General features: G+C 35.7%; 1 protein-coding gene across 1 annotated transcript in view; it reads left to right on the top strand.

Moving 5' to 3' along the window:
* The first annotated feature begins 1,232 nt into the window (after window positions 1–1,232).
* LOC149842586 (calcium-dependent lipid-binding protein-like) overlaps window positions 1,233–19,427 on the top strand; it is a 28,490-nt gene continuing 10,295 nt past the window's right edge. The window contains exons 1-3 of the mRNA XM_089999300.1: window positions 1,233–1,597; window positions 4,378–4,479; window positions 5,214–5,264. Coding sequence (XP_089855426.1) covers window positions 1,493–1,597; window positions 4,378–4,479; window positions 5,214–5,264 — 258 coding nt within the window. The 5' untranslated portion in view covers window positions 1,233–1,492. The remainder of the gene's footprint in view (window positions 1,598–4,377; window positions 4,480–5,213; window positions 5,265–19,427) is intronic.

A 19,427-nucleotide genomic window follows, 5' to 3' on the forward strand; every position in this document is an offset into this window, starting at 1 on the left:
AAACGCTGATGTTCAGCATGACCTGATCTGCTTCCGTTTTCCCCTGTCCACTGCCATCTCTAGTCCTAGGGCCAATATGTGAGTCTTAGCTGTCTCTTCAATGGGACCCCGCAACTGCACTCGGCAGCAGCACTGTGAGAATGAAATTTAAAGAAGGCTGTGGAATATTATATCAGGAGTGGAGTGCCCTTCATTATTTGATGTCAGTTCATCTTTTTCTTCAAACAATAAAAAAAAATGAAGATATCGTTAATTTCAAGTTTCAAATAAAGGGGTTTGGGATTAGGTGAGCCTTACACCTTCCAGTCAATGTTCCAAAACCATTTCTTCAATACTCTATTTTTTATTAATGGTTTTGAACATCCCGATTTTATCATGATGTTATCGGTTTTTTAAAATATTTCTATAAAGTGCAAGCTAAAAAAAAAACCCCTTCAATATCTGGCTAATGTTGTCAGTATTAATACCATCCTTAACCACCGAGGTGGTATCCCATGTGGTAAGCGGGGTCCTGTGTCAAGTTAGATCAGGATCGAATCCCTCTGCCACAATGGGGGCGGCTGTTGTTCTGGTAGGGTCCCCTAACCCAAAATTGCTTTTCAAAAAAACAGTCATTCGGATCTGGGCAGTGTACCCGAATCCACAATGCACCCGTACCCGATTTAGAAGTCAACTACCAAAAATCACCATCAACTTAAAGACATTTTTAAGCTAATCATTCAACGATGGGTTTTTTTTTTTGGTATTGAAGCAATCATTAATTAGTAAAATAAATAATACACGGGACTCACATGTAGGCCTTTTTCTAACGTAAGGTAATTTTAGAAAGTTATTGAGGGTAGTGTGGTCATCACCTGCACATCCAACGGACAATATTTAACCTGTCTGTTTCAAAAATTAAATCGCTCACGCCATAGAAATTAATACCCCCTAACTCCATCCTTACGGTGACAATCTGAGAAAGGATACTCTGACCCTTAGATGACTTAAAAATCAAGCACCCCTAATTTTTTGCTGCCAGCTTTTACATAAGAAAAAAAAAGCAGTGCATCACAGGGTGGAACCTTGATAGAACGGTGTGGAGCGTAGGCTTGTTTTCTGTATAAAAGTGCAGTCAAGTGATCTTTTTTTTCGAAAACAACAGAACAAATCATTTTTAAATTTAAATTTTTTGAAATTTTAAACGAAAATGGAAAAAAAGGAGAAAAGCAAAAAATTAGAGAGTAAACAACGTGGACTGAATAGCGGTTATCGAATCTACCCTTCTTCTTACAAAGAAGAGAAGGGAAGAACAAGCGTTTGGACTTCCCGAGTGAAGGAGGAAGGATCGCTTCGTTTCTTTCGGTTTTTTGGGGCGGTTCTTGGTGTCACCTGAAACCGTGGTTGGGTGTTAGAGAGAAAAAGACTTGGTGGATATGGCGAGATTTTAGAGGGGGAGTCGTCTTTTTTCCTTGTTTCTTCTCAGCCGAGAGTCGCTACGGGAGGCAGAAAAATGGGGTTCATTTCCGGAATGGTGATCGGAATGATCGCCGGAATCTCGTTGATGGCCGGTTGGAAGCAAATGATGAAGTACCGCAGCAACAAACGCATCGCTAAGGTACTCCTCCGGCTTGCCGTGCAGTTCTCTTTTCGCGCTTCCTTCGTTCTTCTGGGTTTTCGTTTTCCTCGGAGACAAATCTCCATTTCCGTCTAGTTTTTGTTGGGAATAGTTGTATTGGTTCATCTTCTTTTTTTGGGTATTTGATTTTTTTCACTTTGTTGCTGTTTGTGTCATGATTCAAGACCACCTTGAATTCATTTTTTTACTTTGCTTCTGATTGTGCCATGATTCAAAACAACCTTGAATTGGTGATGGTATGCTCTAGGATCCATGATTGGTGTTGAATTGTTGAGAATTTGATGTTGGGTATCTCTTGTTGTTAAGTGGGGGTGTAATTGGTATGTGTGTGTGTTAATTGGTAGAATATTTTGTATGTTGGAAGAAATTAGTATCAGGATGGTTATCATACATAAAGTGGGCATCTGCCGCATCGAATAGAAAATAATTCTCGGTGATCCTTAATACTTGCAGTTCCTTGACTTCATCTTTATTCGCTTGTAAACGAGAGTTGAAGTCTCAAGTCTGTGCCCCCACGCCTGGTTGTTCCAGGTGTAGAGAGGTTCCTTTTGATCAATATCAACTGTTCGAGTTTTTATGTGATAGTTTTCAAGACTTCTAAGACTTCATTTGAGATGGAGTGGGTTTTGAGTAGCTTCCGTTAGAGAGTTCATATGCACCCACTTATCCGTGATAATGGTTTGAAGTTGGGAAATTGCATTGCAGAGCGTAAAGAAACTCTGTGACTTATCCTGCTTCTCGGGATACTATCCCAAGATCCATTTAGGTTGTGTTTGGATTACGGTAAAAGGAGGCGTGTGGTTTTCCCTTTTGCCATGTCATTGCCAGATCCAATGGGATGCCTTGACTTTGCAAGAAGTGAGATTCCTTTTGTTTTATGAACACCGCCTTAACTGTTATAATTTTGGAAATCTGAACCGCTTAGGTCATTTGGTGATTTGATAGTGTCAGCAGACTCCATTACTTTTGCTGAATCATCCAGGGTCACTCATTCAGATTTCTTGAAACTCTAAGCTTCCCAGAATATAGATGGTTAAGGTAGTCAACACTTGGAATCTTATCTCTTTTTGGTATTTAAAACTATTTGGTTCTTACTGAGCTAAGTCCTATAATGAGGAATGTTTTGCTTCATTTTGTTAAAGTGGTGGAAATACTGATCAAGTTAATTGCACAGAATCTTTAACATGTACTAAGATAAGCATTGACAGCATGCTTCATCTTTCTCTTATTCTTGTGCTAGATTTGTACCATGATGAAAATCTTTTATGCGCTTGTTGCAATACGATAAAATAGTGGTATGTGATTCTGGGGTTAACATGTACTAAGATCAGCGTTGACAGGATGCTCCATCTCTCTTATTCTTGTGCTAGATTTGTACCATGATGGAAATCTTTTATGCACTTGTTGCGATATGATAAATTAGTGGTATGTGATTCTTAGGCTGTCACACAGATACTCTATTTTGACTCCCATTCTGTATCCTTTTATGTATAAGTCATAGTGGAAAGTTCATAAAAATTGTCGTATCCCCGTATCTTCATCCGTGTCCATGTGACAGTTCTTAGGCTTCATTTGCATGTACCTGCCTTGTTATTTACATCTGTTTTTAGTTCTATAACCATGTTAGTTTTGTGTATTTGAAGCCTATGCTACATACTCTTCTAAACCATAAGCCAGTGTTGTAAGTATCATACCGTATTGTACGATATGTATCGACGATAAGTATCGTTACTTTGGGCCTAATTGATACGATACACACCCATATCGAGATACGGGTGTGTATCATACCTCTATCGGGTGTATCGTATGATACATCTTGATGCAGGGTGTATCTTACAATACACAATTAGTGTATTTTATGTTGAATTCAATTTATTTTCTTTTTCTTTTTTTTCTTTTTGAAATATATAAGAAGACTCCTTAAGGTGAGTTTGTGTTCACTCCTAAAGAACTTGAGAGTGATTTAGGGCTTGATTTCTTGCAAGAAGAAGAAGAAGTCTTCATTTTTGTTTGAACTTAAAAAAAAATTGGTTATGTAAAATTTTTAAGTATTGAGAAACACTTTGGGATTTTGTTTTTGTTTATGTAAACATGCACTCTTATGGATCTTATGACTTGTTAGCTTAGTGTTGTTTATTATTTCACAATTTACATTTTTCTTATGAGATATGCATGACATTCATAGCAGCTCATGGAGACATAAATGCTTCATATGTGATTTTATGGTTGTATTTTGTGTAATTCATCATTGTTTCATGTGATATGATTTTTTTAAAATTTTGTTAATTTTTTCTGATTTTTCTTTTTTTTTTTAAATTTATGATATTTTATGATACGATATGATATGATATTACTTTGGGCCCGACCGATACGGGTAATGATACAATACTTACAACCTTGCCATAAACACACTGCTATCTGCTACTGTCTCCACTACCATGAGACCATATTTGATGCCATGTTTTTGTTCAGTTTGTCAGAAATTTCCATCAACTAACCAATGTTCGTACTGTAATTTCTTATTGTAGGTTGGCCATTTTCAGGCTGTCTTTGTCTCCTGTTTCTTTGTCTTTTTCTTCAAAATCCTATTTTTTGCTATCTCTCAAGACAAAAATAGAAAGCTAACTAATTGATCTACCACATATATATAGAAGACTACATATGCACACACATATATGGTGTGTGTGTGCTTGTGTGTGCATATGTAGTATTCTAGAGCTTTTTTGAATGAGTACATGAGAACTTTTTTACTGTAACAGGCAGTTGATATAAAGCTATTGGGATCCCTTAGCAGAGATGATTTGAAGAAGATTTGTGGTGATAATTTTCCTGAATGGATATCTTTTCCTGCATTTGAACAGGTCAGGTATCTTTCATAAAATGCATAAATTTCCTCCCCACTTTCTTGTTGGAGTAATATTGGATTTTTCTTTATTTACTTAGCTAGTATTTGCAATGATATGCATGTTTATTGAACATTAACTACCCTGATCAATGAAATAGCACAGTAAGTTCAACGGTGGTTTTATGCTAAAGTTCATTATGATTACCTCTATATATGTGCTAATGCTTCTGGTGTGTGTATGTCCTGTTGATCATTTAACCATTAGTTTTTGGTCATCTCTGCTGTTCCTATTAGTTTTATCTTTCCTTTAAATTTCCCGTCATACATGTCTGTGTGTATGTGTGCATGCATGGTATAAATTTAAAATGGATGGCGAAAATGCTACCAACTCTATATGGAGCATGATCATACTCAGTTTGATTGCTTGGATTTATTTTTAGAAGCCATTCCTATTACTGTAACCATCATTTATCAGTTTCCCATGCATGCCAACCCACTTGTGAATGTCATTTAGGATCACCATTTAAGGTTAATTTCTAAAGTTTGTTACATCTAATCTTCAGATTGAAGATGATACCATAGATGTTTCATCTCGAGTTGGTTCTTTGTCTGTGTGTGTGTGTGTGTGTTTAAGGTCTTGATCTTGTAGGTTGTGTTTCTTTTTCATTATGTTTTTGTGTGCTAGATCAGCTTTACCAATGCAAATACTACTACAAGCCTGATGTATAGACTTTTTGAGAGGAATTGCAGGTGAAGTGGCTAAACAAGCAAATTAGCAAACTGTGGCCTTTTGTTGCTGAAGTAAGTTGTGACCCCCTTTCTAACGATACTTCTAGATTGCTTTCACAAGGTCCTCTCATAAAAGTGGTCTTCTTATGTTATGATTTTACTGTTGCAGGGAATATAATGTAATGCCATTCTACTTTGATAATTTCAGTGACCTTTATGAAACGGAATATGTTGTTGTGAGCATCCTGTGGACTGCATGCTAATATGAAACTGGAAAATTGATTTTTTTTATTGAACTTTTATTCCCAACTTTTTGTTTCTCCTTCTATAGTTCTTTGAATTACTGGCTGAGCAATTTCTATGGCTAATGTCATACGTGTCTGCAGCAGCTAGTTCTGCTAATTTTTTTTTCTCTTGATGACCTTTATGTTTCACACGCTCACCAAATATGATATGATCTTGTTTAATCAGAATGAAAGTTTTGATATTAACTAAATTTCGTTTATCATATATTTAGACATTTTCATATTGCTTCATGATCTCGAATTTGTCATTTCCATCGAGTAATTTACTGAGTGCGACAACTTTGTATATTAGAAATTACAACTGTCACATGGACTATGTGCCACAATATGTGTACTGCTAGTGCAACACGTGTGTTTTTCATAAGAGTGAGCTTTGTTTGGCAAATTTGAACCCATGAATGCATTCAGCATGATCCATATTTTAGGAAATGCACTTTCAATCAGCTGATTTTGGTGCAAAAATGTGAATTTCTTAAAATTTCACTCTTTTGATGCATTGTATATTGTTCAATTTTGTAGCCTTTAGAAAATCAGCTTATGCAACATGATCAGATGATCTAAAACATGTTTTTGACTCAAATACCCATATAGATCATATCAGTAGGTTTTGATCCACGAAAAAAAAAATCAAGAAAATGTGAAGGAACAAGTGGTTTCTACCGGCGACTATGGTAAATTTGAGGGTAGCCACACACACAACAACAACAACAACAACAACAACAACAACAACAACAACAACAACAACAACAACTACGATCCCAAAACAATTGGGGTCAGCGATATGAACCAAAAAAGAAATTCATTTTGGGTCTTCCACATGAATCCTTTTCCTCCAATCATTTCTATCCAATGCCATGTCCTCGGTGAGGTTCAAAGCTATGTCACACGAACTCGGCTAGGGAGGTGCCGCACCCGAGTCGACACGCCCCGACACGGTTGCGGACACGGGTGCGGCTTCGGACTCGGCCTGGACTCGGTCAACGAGTCGAGGCCGAGTCCGTCCACATTTTGGACTCGGTCAACTTTGACCGAGTCCAAAAATGTCTATTGAAAAAACTAAAAAAACAATTTTTTTTTTATATAAAAAGAGACAGTGCACAGTGCCTGTGCACAGTGCACAATGCTGTGCCAGTGCACAGTGCTGTGCACAGTGCTGTGACTGTGCACTTTTAAAATAAAATAAAATAATATCTTTTTTAAAAAAATAAAATAATATATATATATATATATATATATATATATATAGCCGAGTCCCCGTGTCCAAAAATTTTAAAATTGCGCCGCACCCGCACCCGCACCCGCACCCGCACCCATGTGACATAGGTTCAAAGCATTCATATCCTTTCCTATCATCTCCATCCAAGTCTTCCTAGGCCTACCCCGACCTCTTTTAACTAATATATTTTCCCATTTCTCCAACCTTCTAATAGGAGCATCATTAGGCCTTCGCCGAATATGTCCAAACCACCATAAACGATTCTCTCACATCTTATTTTCAATGGGTGCAACACCTACCTTCTTACGTATCTCCTCGTTCCGAATCTTATCTTTTATCGTATTTCCACACATCCATCTAAGCATCCGCATCTCAGCTACACTCATTTTTTGAATATGATGTCTCTTGGCAGCCCAACATTCCGTACCATATAGTAAAGCGGGTCTAATAGTCGTCCTATAAAACTTTCCCTTCAACCGCAATGGCATTCTACGATCGCACAACACTCCAGTTGCACTTTTCCATTTCATCCACCCAACCTTTATCCTATGATTTACATCTCCGTCAATTTCTCCATACTTTTGAATGATGGATCCCAAATATTTGAAATAATCATTCACCGGTATTTCTTGCTCACCAAGCTTCACTACACTCCCATCACTACTTCGTTGCTTACTAAACCAACATTCCATATATTCAGTCTTACTCTTACTCAACTTAAAACCTCTAGCTTCCAATGTCTGTCTCCATAATTCTAACTTAGCATTAACCCCAGCTCTAGACTCATCAATCAAAACAATATCATCAGCAAACAACATACACCACGGTACATTTTCTTGAATTGATCTCGTAAGCTCATCCATCACTATCGCAAATAGGAAAGGGCTTAAAGCAGATACTTGATGTAACCCAACCGTTATCGGAAAATTGGTTGTCACCCCTCCACAAGTGCGGACATTGGTTACTACTCCTTCATACATATCTTTAATTATACTAATGTACTTGAGAGAAACACCTTTCTTCATCATTGTCCACCAGAGAACGTCCCTAGGTACTCTATCGTATGCCTTCTCTAAATCAATAAAAACCACACACATTGAAAAATTTACAAAAGGTGCCTAACTAATCAGCTATTTACAAATAGGCACCTAGCATTCGGTTATTACATTTAACCACTTGATTTTAAAGGTTATATTTCAAATATATGCCTGGTCCTAAATTCAGTGAGTTGACCTTGATTTAACGAGAAAAAGACCAAACTCATTTTTAAAACGACTTGTAACACACACACACACACGGAGAGAGAGAGAGAGAGAGAGAGAGAGAGAGAGAGAGAGAGAGAGAGAGAGAGAGAGAGAGAGAGAGTCCCTACAGCCACCACCATCTCCATCTCCACCTTCACCCTTACCATTTGATGTCTAAACCCCACTGGAGCATGGTGATGGGGCAACACACACTCTCTCTCTCTCTCTCCAAAAATGGGTGTCCACACTTGAGTGGCAATGTGGTGGTGTGACCCATCTCTCTCTCTCTATCTGGTATAGGTGGTTTTAAAAATGAGGGCAGTTTGGTCTTTTTCATCATTAAGTCAAGGACAACTCACTGAATTTAGGACCGGGCGTGTCTTTGAAATATAACTTTTAAAAGCAGGTGGCTAAACATGATATTGAAATGTTAGGCACATGTTTGTTAATAGCTGATTAGTGTTAAATGTAATAAATGTAAACATATATGTAGATATATGTTTACATATTCATTTCTGTACATTTTCTGTATATTTATAGTTTAGGGGTATTTCGGTCTTTTCACACGTAAATACAGGATACATGTATTTTTATTTTTTATTTTTTTATTTATTTATTTTTGTAAATATTCCCAGCCTCAAAGGGCTTTTTGGGAATACTCCATAGAGTTGTTAGACCCTACCCAACGGCAATATTTCTAGCCATTGGGTAGGTCCCAACAGCTTTATAGAGCCCTCTATGCTTAAATATAAGGGTTGTTCTCCCCTGATCTCCCCTCTCCATGTATTCTTTTCTAAAGGGAATTTCCCCAATGCAAGATCTTTTTTTCTATGTGAGTTTCAGCCCATAAGTGGCTTATCCTTGTGTGTCTTTGTATTGACCCATAAGAGGTCACATGCTCAAAGTATTTTCTTTCTCATGAGTGGCTCTCTAAAGCATATACATAGATTGACATGGTATTGGAGCCTATCGACTCCTTAATGATATTCATCCCATTTTCAAGTATGTTTTGAGGTGGTGTGAAGATCGGGCCTTTGTAAGAAAAGTATGCGGAAATATATAACAAGAATGCTTAATGCATTCACACGGTCCAATGATGGACAAGCACAAACCCACAATGGGGAATATAAAAATAGTCCACTAAGCAAGGTTTTAAAACCCAGTGACTCGGGACTCGACTCGTTCTTTATTGACTCGTGACTCGGCGGGTCAACTCGGTGACTCGGACCGGGTTTTGTTAACTTTTGATTTTAAAAGAAAAACAATATTTAATTTGTCTGAAACCATGTTTTTCAGTAAACAAGAGATGTTTTTTGGCTCCATGCAGAATCTTGGGTTGAACTGAAATAAGGAGATCGTAGCATGTGGATAAATTGTTCATTAATGAGCAATAAGTTGGAAATGTGGAATGAAAGAGCACAATTTATTCCAGTTACATAGATGCCTTTATGCATTAAAAATGCACATGCCTATAAAGAAAAGAGAAATTTTTGTTGGATGTGATAAGGCAAGGTGAGGACAATTGGTTCTGATTAAAGGGGTATAGCCTATATGAGATACAAAGAAAATATGAAGTCTGAAAGGACAAGAAAGAAGCACCAAGTAGATGTTGGAACTCTATGGATGTTAAGGCCAAAGTTCCAGTTTCTTGTCTATTATGCCTTCATAAAGATGGGGCAAAGAGGAAAGGTGTGAGGAGAAAACCAAATTCTTCATTGTTATATAGTCATGTTAGTAAAGTTTAAAGCAAAATATTAAATGCATTTATGCAAAGAAACTGCAAAAAATATAATTGTGTAGAACATAATAAAAGCAGCAATCTACTTGATCATAAAATATTAATTAGCTGTTGTTGAATCAGAAGATTGTCCTGCCTGATGATTCTAGAAATAGATTCATATCCAATAACATTTACCTTAGATCATAGTCACATATTGTCTTCTTTACATATTGAAGACATTAAGAAAGTAACAACAATATTCTCAATAATATTACAATTTTTTTTTATTCTGAAATACTCAAAAAATCAAATTTTAAACATTCCAGAACTCGCCCGAGTCAGGCCGAGTCAAGCCGAGTCAGGCCGAGTCACAGCTGAGTCTTCGCAGACCGAGTTTAGCTTGCTGGGTTGACTCGCTGGAGGGCCGAGCCGAGCCGAGTCAGCCGAGTCACCGAGTTGACTCGGCGAGTTTTAAAACCTTGCCACTAAGGTACAACACAAGAAGCCTTCAAAGAGGCAACACATAAAAAATATATGAACTTTATTGAAAAGCCATAAGGAATACAAGGAGAGCAACTCCTATTTATACATAAAGAGAAGTAAAAAAGGAGAGGCCAAAAGGGGCTCCCTATATAGATGTTGGGAGCCCCCAACGGTCACATTTGTGACTGTTGGAGGCCCCAACGACTCTATGTGGGGTCCCCACTTGAGTGAAATAAAAAACAAAAAATAAAAAAACATAAAAAAGACAAAATAAACTAATTCTAAAAATAAATAAACAGTTGTTTTCTAAAAACAACAATGCAGCTATATAAAATGATAGAAATACCCCTATCGGGTATTGCACACACACACACACACACACACACATATATATATATATATGTGTGTGTGTGTGTGTGTGTGTGTGTGTGTGTATTTTAACACCCCGCCCCCCTCCCCCTCAAATTTTACGGGGAAAATTATCCCGAAAGTTTGGAAACACAAAAAGAATCTTGGGAAGAAGTCTAAGTCTTCAAGGAAAATCTCCATCTTTATGACATCTCAACAAATTCCTTCAAATATAGGTCTTTAAAAATGCCTTTATTGGTGATCATCCTCAAGTACCTTCATTGGTTGTCTGCATGATGTATCGAAGGCACTACATCTTAACAATCCTGTATAGAAAGAACAAACCAAAAGAAGACTTCGAGTACACAAGAAAAATATTTTAGCCCAAGAAAAAAGTTTTTAACAACAAGAATAACATGGTTTAAACAAAATAGTAATAACTTTTTGAATCATTAGATATTAAGAAAGGCAAGTGGAAGAGCACAAAAAATAAGTCAATCTTTATTTATGAAAAAATGCTTAAGAAACATTGAATATACATTGTGCGAAAGTGTTATTAAGACTAAAAGAACATCAAGTTCGAAAGATGACTTTAATGTGAAAATATCTTCAATAAGACAATATGATAAAGTCCAAAGATGACTTGATTAACCCACAAGAATCACAAGGAAGCCAAGTGCACAAAGGCACAAATAAAATACTCGCAAAGGAATACAAATATAAGGAAGTCTTCAAAGAGTTCATATGCACAAGAACACTAAGTTTTCAATGTGTGAAGTGTGCACAAATGCACAAGACATTCAATAGATCACAAATGCACAAAGGCATAAATATAGAATCTTTATTTAGAGAACTCAAAATCTTTAGAATGAACTTTATGCATGCAATTATATGAATCATGCACATGAAACAACTGACGAAAAAATAACAACTTTTATCAAAGATGAGTTAATTAAATTTATGCATACCATAATGTGGACACAATAATCAATTAAAAGCATAATTCACTCACCCATCGTAGAGTGATTTTAAGAATGAAGGACCAAATATAACATATATATTATATATATACATATATATTATCAATGAAATGCATGAGTTTTTATTGATAAATATGTTTCCATACACGAAAGGAACAAGTAGTAAAGATTTTAAGAGATTCATTAAAGAACAAAGGGAATGATATAAGCAAGTCAAAACCAATTTGCGAAAGATGACAAATTTAAAAAATCCCATAAGTATCAAGAAATTGTATTTTGCAATGAGAGATTTTTTAAAAAACTCATATAAGGAAGGAGAAAAAAAAATTGTAAATCAACACCACCACCAACAACAACAACAACTACGCCTTCATCTCAAAACAATTGGGGTCGGCGATATGAACCAAAAAAGAAAATCATTCTGGGTCTTCCACATAAATCCTTCTCCTCCAATCATTTCTATCCAATGCCATGTTCTCGGTGAGGTTCAAAGCATTCATATCCTTTCCTATCATCTCCATCCAAGTCTTCTTAGGCCTACCCTGACCTCTTTTAACTAATATATTTTCCCATTTCTCTATCCTCCTAATTGGCGCATCATTAGGCCTTCGCCGAATATGTCCAAACCACCGTAAACGATTCTCTCTCATCTTATTTTCAATGGATGCAATGCCTACATTCTTATGTATCTCCTCGTTTCGAATCTTATCTTTTATTGTATTTCCACACATCCATCTAAGCATACGCATCTCAACTACACTCATTTTTTGAATATGATGTCTCTTGACAGCCCAACAATTAGGCACACTTTACCATATAGTAAAGCGTGTCTAATTGTCATCCTATAAAACTTTCCCTTCAACCACAATGGCATTCTACGATTGCACAACACTCCAGTTGCACTTTTCCATTTCATCCACCCAACCTTTATCCTATGATTTACATCTCCACCAATTTCTCCATACTTTTGAATGATAGACCCCAAATATTTGAAACAGTCATCCACCAGTATTTCTTGCTCACCAAGCTTCACGACACTCCTATCACTACTTCGTTGCTTACTAAACCGACATTCCATATATTCTGTCTTACTCTTGCTTCCAATGTCTATCATCAGCAAACAACATACACCACGACACATTTTCTTGAATTGATCTCGTAAGCTTATCCATTACTATAGCAAATAGGAAAGGGCTTAGTGCAGATCCTTGATGTAACCCAACCATTATAGGAAAATTGGTTGTCACCCTTCCACAAGTGCGGACATTGGTTACTTTTCCTTCGTACATATCTTTAATTATACTAATGTACTTGAGAGAAACACCTTTCTTCATCATTGTCCACCAGAGAACACCCTTAGGTACTCTATTGTATGCCTTCTCCAAATCAATAAAAACCATATGCAAATCTTTGTTCCTCTCTCTATATCTCTCAATAAGTTGTCTAAGAAGATGTATAGCTTCCATAGTTGATCTTCCAGGCATAAAACCAAATTGATTCTCCGATATCATAACAACCTTCCTCAACTTATACTCAGTCACCCTCTCCCAAAGTTTCATAGTATTACTCATGAGTTTGAGTTTTATACCATGATAATTTGTGCAATCTTGTATATCACCCTTATTCTTATATAGAGGCACCAAAGTACTCTTTCTCCACTCATTAGGCATCTTATTTGTCTGCCAAATCTTGTTAAAAAGATTTGTCAACCATTCTAAACCTTTCTCACCCAAGTATTTCCAAGCCTCGATAGGTATACCATATGGGCCAACTGCCCTTCTTGATTTCATTTTCTTCAAAGCCTCTGCAATTTCTTTCTTTTGAATCTTGCGCATGAAGTCACGATTCATCTCATGAAAAAGAATAGAGAAGTCTCCAAGATCCTGAGCATGACTTCCATTAAATGACTTATCAAAATAATCTTTCCATCTCTCCTAAATCTCCTCATCTTTGACTAAAACCCTTTGCATTTTATCTTTGATACATCTAACTATACCCAGATCCCTCGATTTCCTATCTCTCATCTTTGCAAGCCTATAAATATCTTTCTCGCCCTCTTTGGTATCCAACTTGTCATAAACCTCCTTATATACCTTATCCATCGCGTTTCGAACTACTTTTTTAGCTTCCTTCTTTGCTATCATATACTTCTCCAAATTCTCATTATCATGACTCTTAGATTTCTATAACACTCTCTTTTAACCTTAATAGCTAATTTGACATCCTCGTTCTACCATGATGTATCCTTACCTAGTGGTGCACCGCCTTTAGACTCACCCAATACCTCCTTAGCCACATTTCTCATGCCACCCGCTATCTTATTCCACATTGATTCTGAATCCTCCTCGAGACACCAATCAACTTCCTTAACTACCTGCTCTACAAACATTTATTGTTTAGCTCCTTTCAGTGCTCACCACTTAATTCTAGGATCTATCTTATGTCTATCCCTTTTGCGGCATTTTCTAATTCTAAGATCTAAAATTAAGACTCTATGTTGTGTAGCTACACTTTCTCCTGATATAACCTTACAATCGATGCAACAACCCCTATCTCTCTTCCTAAGTAGGAAAAAATCTATCTGATTCGTATTAACCCCACTTTTAAATGTTACTAGGTGAGACTCTCTCTTCCTAAACCAAGTGTTTGCTAAAATCATATCATAGGACAAACCAAAATGTAAAATCCTTTCTCCACTTTCGTTTCTTTCTCCTATACCATAGCTTCTATGGATACTCTCAAATCCATCCCTATTAATGCCTACATGTCCATTAAGGTCACCGCCGATGAAAAGCTTTTCTCCATAAGATATCCCTTATACTACTCCATCTAAATCTTCTCAAAATTGACGCTTAATGATATCATCTAAACCTACTTGAGGTGCATAAACACTAATAATATTAATAATATCCGTACCTAATACTAATTTAATAAGTAAAATCCTATCACCATTCATACGAACCTCAACTACATTATCTATAAACTCACGACTAATAACAATCCCTACTTCATTCCTATTCCTATTTATTCCTGTATACCAAATCTTATATCCCCAAGGTTCTATCACTTTTGCTTTCTCACCTACCCATTTGGTCTCTTGTAGACATAAAATATCCATCTTTCTCCTACACATAACATCTACTAACTCTACCAACTTACCAGTTAAAGACCCTATGTTCCAAGTGGCTAACCGAATTTTATGGTCTTGAACTATCTTCTTTACCCCCACCCGTCCAACAAAGTGAGGGAACCCTTGCCTATTTAACACCACGACCTAGCAACCCTTGCCCATTTATCACTGCCTCCTGGCCTATAAAGTACAACGCGTCGCTCAGTAGGGAACGTCCCAACGAAATTCTCATATTGGTTCATATTCATAGGGTGTGACTAAGTTTTTATGCTTGCTGTCACTGGCCTACCACAACCCTCCTTTATCTGGGCTTAGGATTGACAGTGTATAACTAAACAGTAAATCAACACCAATTTGTGAAAAATTACATTCTCACAAATACCAAGGAGTGATATTTTGTAAACTATAATAATGCAATGCAAGATGTATTAAATTATTTCAATCAATCATTTCTCATAGAAGAGAAGATGAGTTAGTCAATTTTGAAAAAAATTCTCAAACATTTGAATGAGTATATTAGAGCATCAGTTTAACCATCACAAACAATCACCTCCTAGTCCTCCAAACCTCAAATATCAAGTGTATCAACGACAAGACCAAGCGCATAAATAACATGTCACTAAAGGGCTAAAAACACACACGAAGGTGTGCAAAAACACCTCTTGTCTACATATAATGACACTTGAAACAAGTGTATCAACGACTAGAACAAGAGCACACAGCCAACAAAAGGCTAAAAATCACACACGAAAGTGTGAACAAATGTCTCTTGTGTACCTATAGTGACACTCAAAATCAAGTGTATCAGCTACTAGAGCAAGAGTACAAAGCCAACCATGGGCTAAAAACCACACACGAAGGTGTGAATCAACAGTTCTTGTCTACATATAATGACAATTAAAACAAGCGTATTAGTTACTAGAGCAAGAGTACAAAGCCACCAATGGGCTAAAAACCACACGCGAAGGTGTGAAACATCTCTTGTCTACATATAGTGACACTTAGATAAGAGGCATAAAAAAGAGAAGATACCCGAGATAAGAAGGCTTGTAATGAAAACACTAATGCAATTTTTAAAAAAATATCAATTTAGACCACATTTCAAAACACCATGGTTTCAATGAATAGATAGTAAAAGCATTTACACATAATTAAAAGCATTCATAATAAAGTTGATGGCCAAAAAACAAAAGAGTGATACAATACACTCACAATCAGAGATCTCATAACTGTCAGTTAGAGTCAAACTACAAGTTGACAATCTAAAATGACATAAAACGAGGTGCACACAACTCACCCCAACCTATGTCACACGGACTCGGCTAGGGAGGTGCCGCACCCGAGTCGACACGCCCCGACATGGGTGCGGCCTCGGACACGGCCTGGACTCGGTCAACGCCGAGTCGGACTCGGTCAACGAGTCCAGGCCGAGTCCGTCTTAATTTTGGACTCGGTCAACATTGACCGAGTCCAAAAATGTCCATTTTTAGTATAAAAAATAAAAAAAAAGATCTTTTTATATATTTTTTAAAAATATATATATATATATATATATAGCATGAGTCTTAAACATTAGGCCCAGAAAAAAAAATTATTCTTAAATATTATCATTTAATTCTCTCTCTCAATCTTAAAAGCTAATAAATTCTCATCCACGAGTACCAACACTTTTCATCCACCAAGTTCTCTCTCTTATAAAAGCTAATAAATTCTCATCCACGAGTAGCAACACTTTCTCATCCACCGAGATCTCTCTCTCTCTCTCTCTTTTTCAAATCTAGCTTTGAAAAATTAAAAGCTTTTAATGCTTTTAATTAATGTTATGAATTTTAGCAAAAGATATTTAATGCATTTACCAGAACATGCTTTTAGTTAATGCTTTTAATTAATACCTTGATGATGTTTTATTCCCATGGTAGCTATGACTCGGCTGAGTCAATGATAAACTCAGCCTAGTTTGGTTCTAACCCAGTTATACTACTATTTTAACTCAGTTAGTTCAGGATCTGAGACAACTTGGAAGAGTCACGAGCCGAGTCCAAAATTTATATAGACATATGCACACACTGGATATATATATATATATATATATATATATATATATATATATTTTAAATATATATATATATAGCCGAGTCCCCGTGTCCAAAATTTTTAAAATTGCGCCGCACCCGTGTCGCACCCACACCCGCACCCGCACCCGCACCCGCACCCGCACCCGCACCCATGTGACATAGACCCCAACAAACATTTTTGATTCAACAATAATAAGGCCAAAAATATCGATGCATATAGAAGTCTGTGATGTATAACAAAAATGCCATAAAAAGGCAATGAGCACTCACAAAAATCATTTTCCAAATAGGTGAGTTCATAAAAGGAACCGATATGAAAAGATAATTTCAAATTGAAAAAACCAATAATGGTAGATGACCAATCTTAGAAAAAGTGCAATCATATGCATAACAATATGTCTCATGACAATCTTTTGAATAAACATGGATCATGCTTAACATAATCAATTCTTTAAGATGAAGTCATTTACATCAAAAAGTCTATTATGCAACACACACAACATGAAATATTAAGCAAATAATGCGTATGTAGTTTTTATATCATGTAAGAAGAGGAAGCTCACAAAAGATCTTTCTCAATGAACACAATGGTTCATACAACACACTCAACAACCGAACTACTCAAAAAAGTGCACACGCAAAAGAGAGAGAATATATCTCATTAAAGTGGGATAAAACCCACACAAGAAGTTTTTAAAAGGACCTTTTATAACACAATTATTACCAATCATTTATCCATAATGCAATCTATTTTGTGTAATTATGACACATTTTTTTTGGAGTTAACATTATAAAATGCATTAAAAACATTAAAAACAAACAAACTAGAGATGAACACAAAATTTAGGATAATTCTCAAGCATTATCAATCGAGAATGTTTTTCAAAGAATTAGTTTTATATTATGAGGAAAACATCTTAGCGTTATCAATTGTAATGAGATATACAAAAATACACATTACAAAAAGATAACACAAGAGAGTTTAACAAAGAACCAAAGCATATGTACAAATAAAAGAAACAATATGAGAGACCAAGTGCATACATTCTCATAGGAGATCAAAAGCACTCATGCAATAATTAAAGCCACATGTCTCATAAAATAAACATGCTTCCAATCAAATTTAAGCATATATGCAAGTGATAGATTTATATAAAATTTTACATTTTTTAAGCATGAAATGAGTCAAGGGTTTCAAACATGAACATGAATGTCTATCAAGGATGAAATACAAATTGTAGTTGACGATTATCATATATATATATATATATATGTGTGTGAAATGCAAGTTCAAGCAAGATGATATTTTGTGAATTATCAAATTATTTTAAGGTAAGAATATGATTGATGAACCATCTAGAATCAATAATTCATGATTATATATATATATATATATATATATATATATATATATATATATATATATATATATATAGAGAGAGAGAGAGAGAGATTTTCGAAAAAATCTTCAAGATTCAAGCATGATACATATATCTAGTTTCCTTAAAACAAGTTCCATGATGATTAAAATATTATTTAAAAATTTTAAAAAATATATATTTTGTTTTTATTTTAATCATATAAAATATATATATATATACATATACAATGATAAAGAAAAACAAGTGTTTTTCTCATGCGTAATGCATGGGCTAAATACTTGAAAAAAAGTCAAGTAACTCCAAGGAGAAGAGAGAAAGATAAGAGGTAACAAATATTTCACCATTTTTTCAAATTTTTAAATATCATGCTTCCCGATGCACCGAAGGACTAGCTTGATTACAACTCTCTGATACCATGTAAGAAAAGTATGCGAAAATGTATAACAAGAATGCTTAATGCTTTCACACGGTCCAATGTTGGACAAACACAAACCCACAATAGAGAATATAAAAATAGTCCACTAAGAAACAACACAAGAAGCCTTCAAAGAGGCAACACATAAAAAATATATGAACTTTATGGAACGAAGGCTTAAAAAACCATAAGGAATACAAGGGGAGCAACCCCTATTTATACACAAAGAGAAGTAAAAAAGGAGAGGCCAAAAGGGGCTCCCCATAGAGAAGTTGGGAGCCCCCAACAATCACATTTGTGACCGTTGGAGGCCCCAACGACTCTATGTGGGCCCCCCACTTGCGTGAAATAAAAAAATAAAAAAACATAAAAAAGACAAAATAAACTAATTCTAAAAATAAATAAATAGTTGTTTTCTAAAAACAACTATGCAACTATGTAAAATGACAAAAATACCCCTATCGGGTATTACACACACACACATATATATACATATATGTGTGTGTACGAGTACATGTATTTTAACAACCTTATCTCGAGAAATGTGCCTACCAACCTCTTGAAGATTGGTATTTTTATGAATGCATAGAGACATTGGTGCTTCAAAAAGAGTTGAAAGTTTGCCAATTTGGATTGAGACAGTAGATACCCTCGAGGGGAATATGCAACCTCAATCCCTAAGAAAAATCTGAGAAAACCAAGGTCAGTCATTTATAAACTTTGCTTAAGAACAAATTTAACTTGATCTACTTCCTATTCATTTGCTCCAGTAATGATCATATCATCGATATAAAGTAATAAAATAACAATACTTGTAGAGAAATTCTTTACAAACAAAACAATGTCAGTATAATAAGAAGTATATCCAAGCTTAAGTATAACAGAACTAAAGCGATCATACCAAGCTTTTGAAGCTTGTTTAAGACCATACAAAGCC

This window comes from Nuphar pumila, chromosome 3 (genome assembly GCF_984573655.1).
Source record: "Nuphar pumila chromosome 3, dmNupPumi1.hap1.1, whole genome shotgun sequence".
In the NCBI taxonomy this organism is placed as follows: Eukaryota; Viridiplantae; Streptophyta; class Magnoliopsida; order Nymphaeales; family Nymphaeaceae; genus Nuphar; species Nuphar pumila.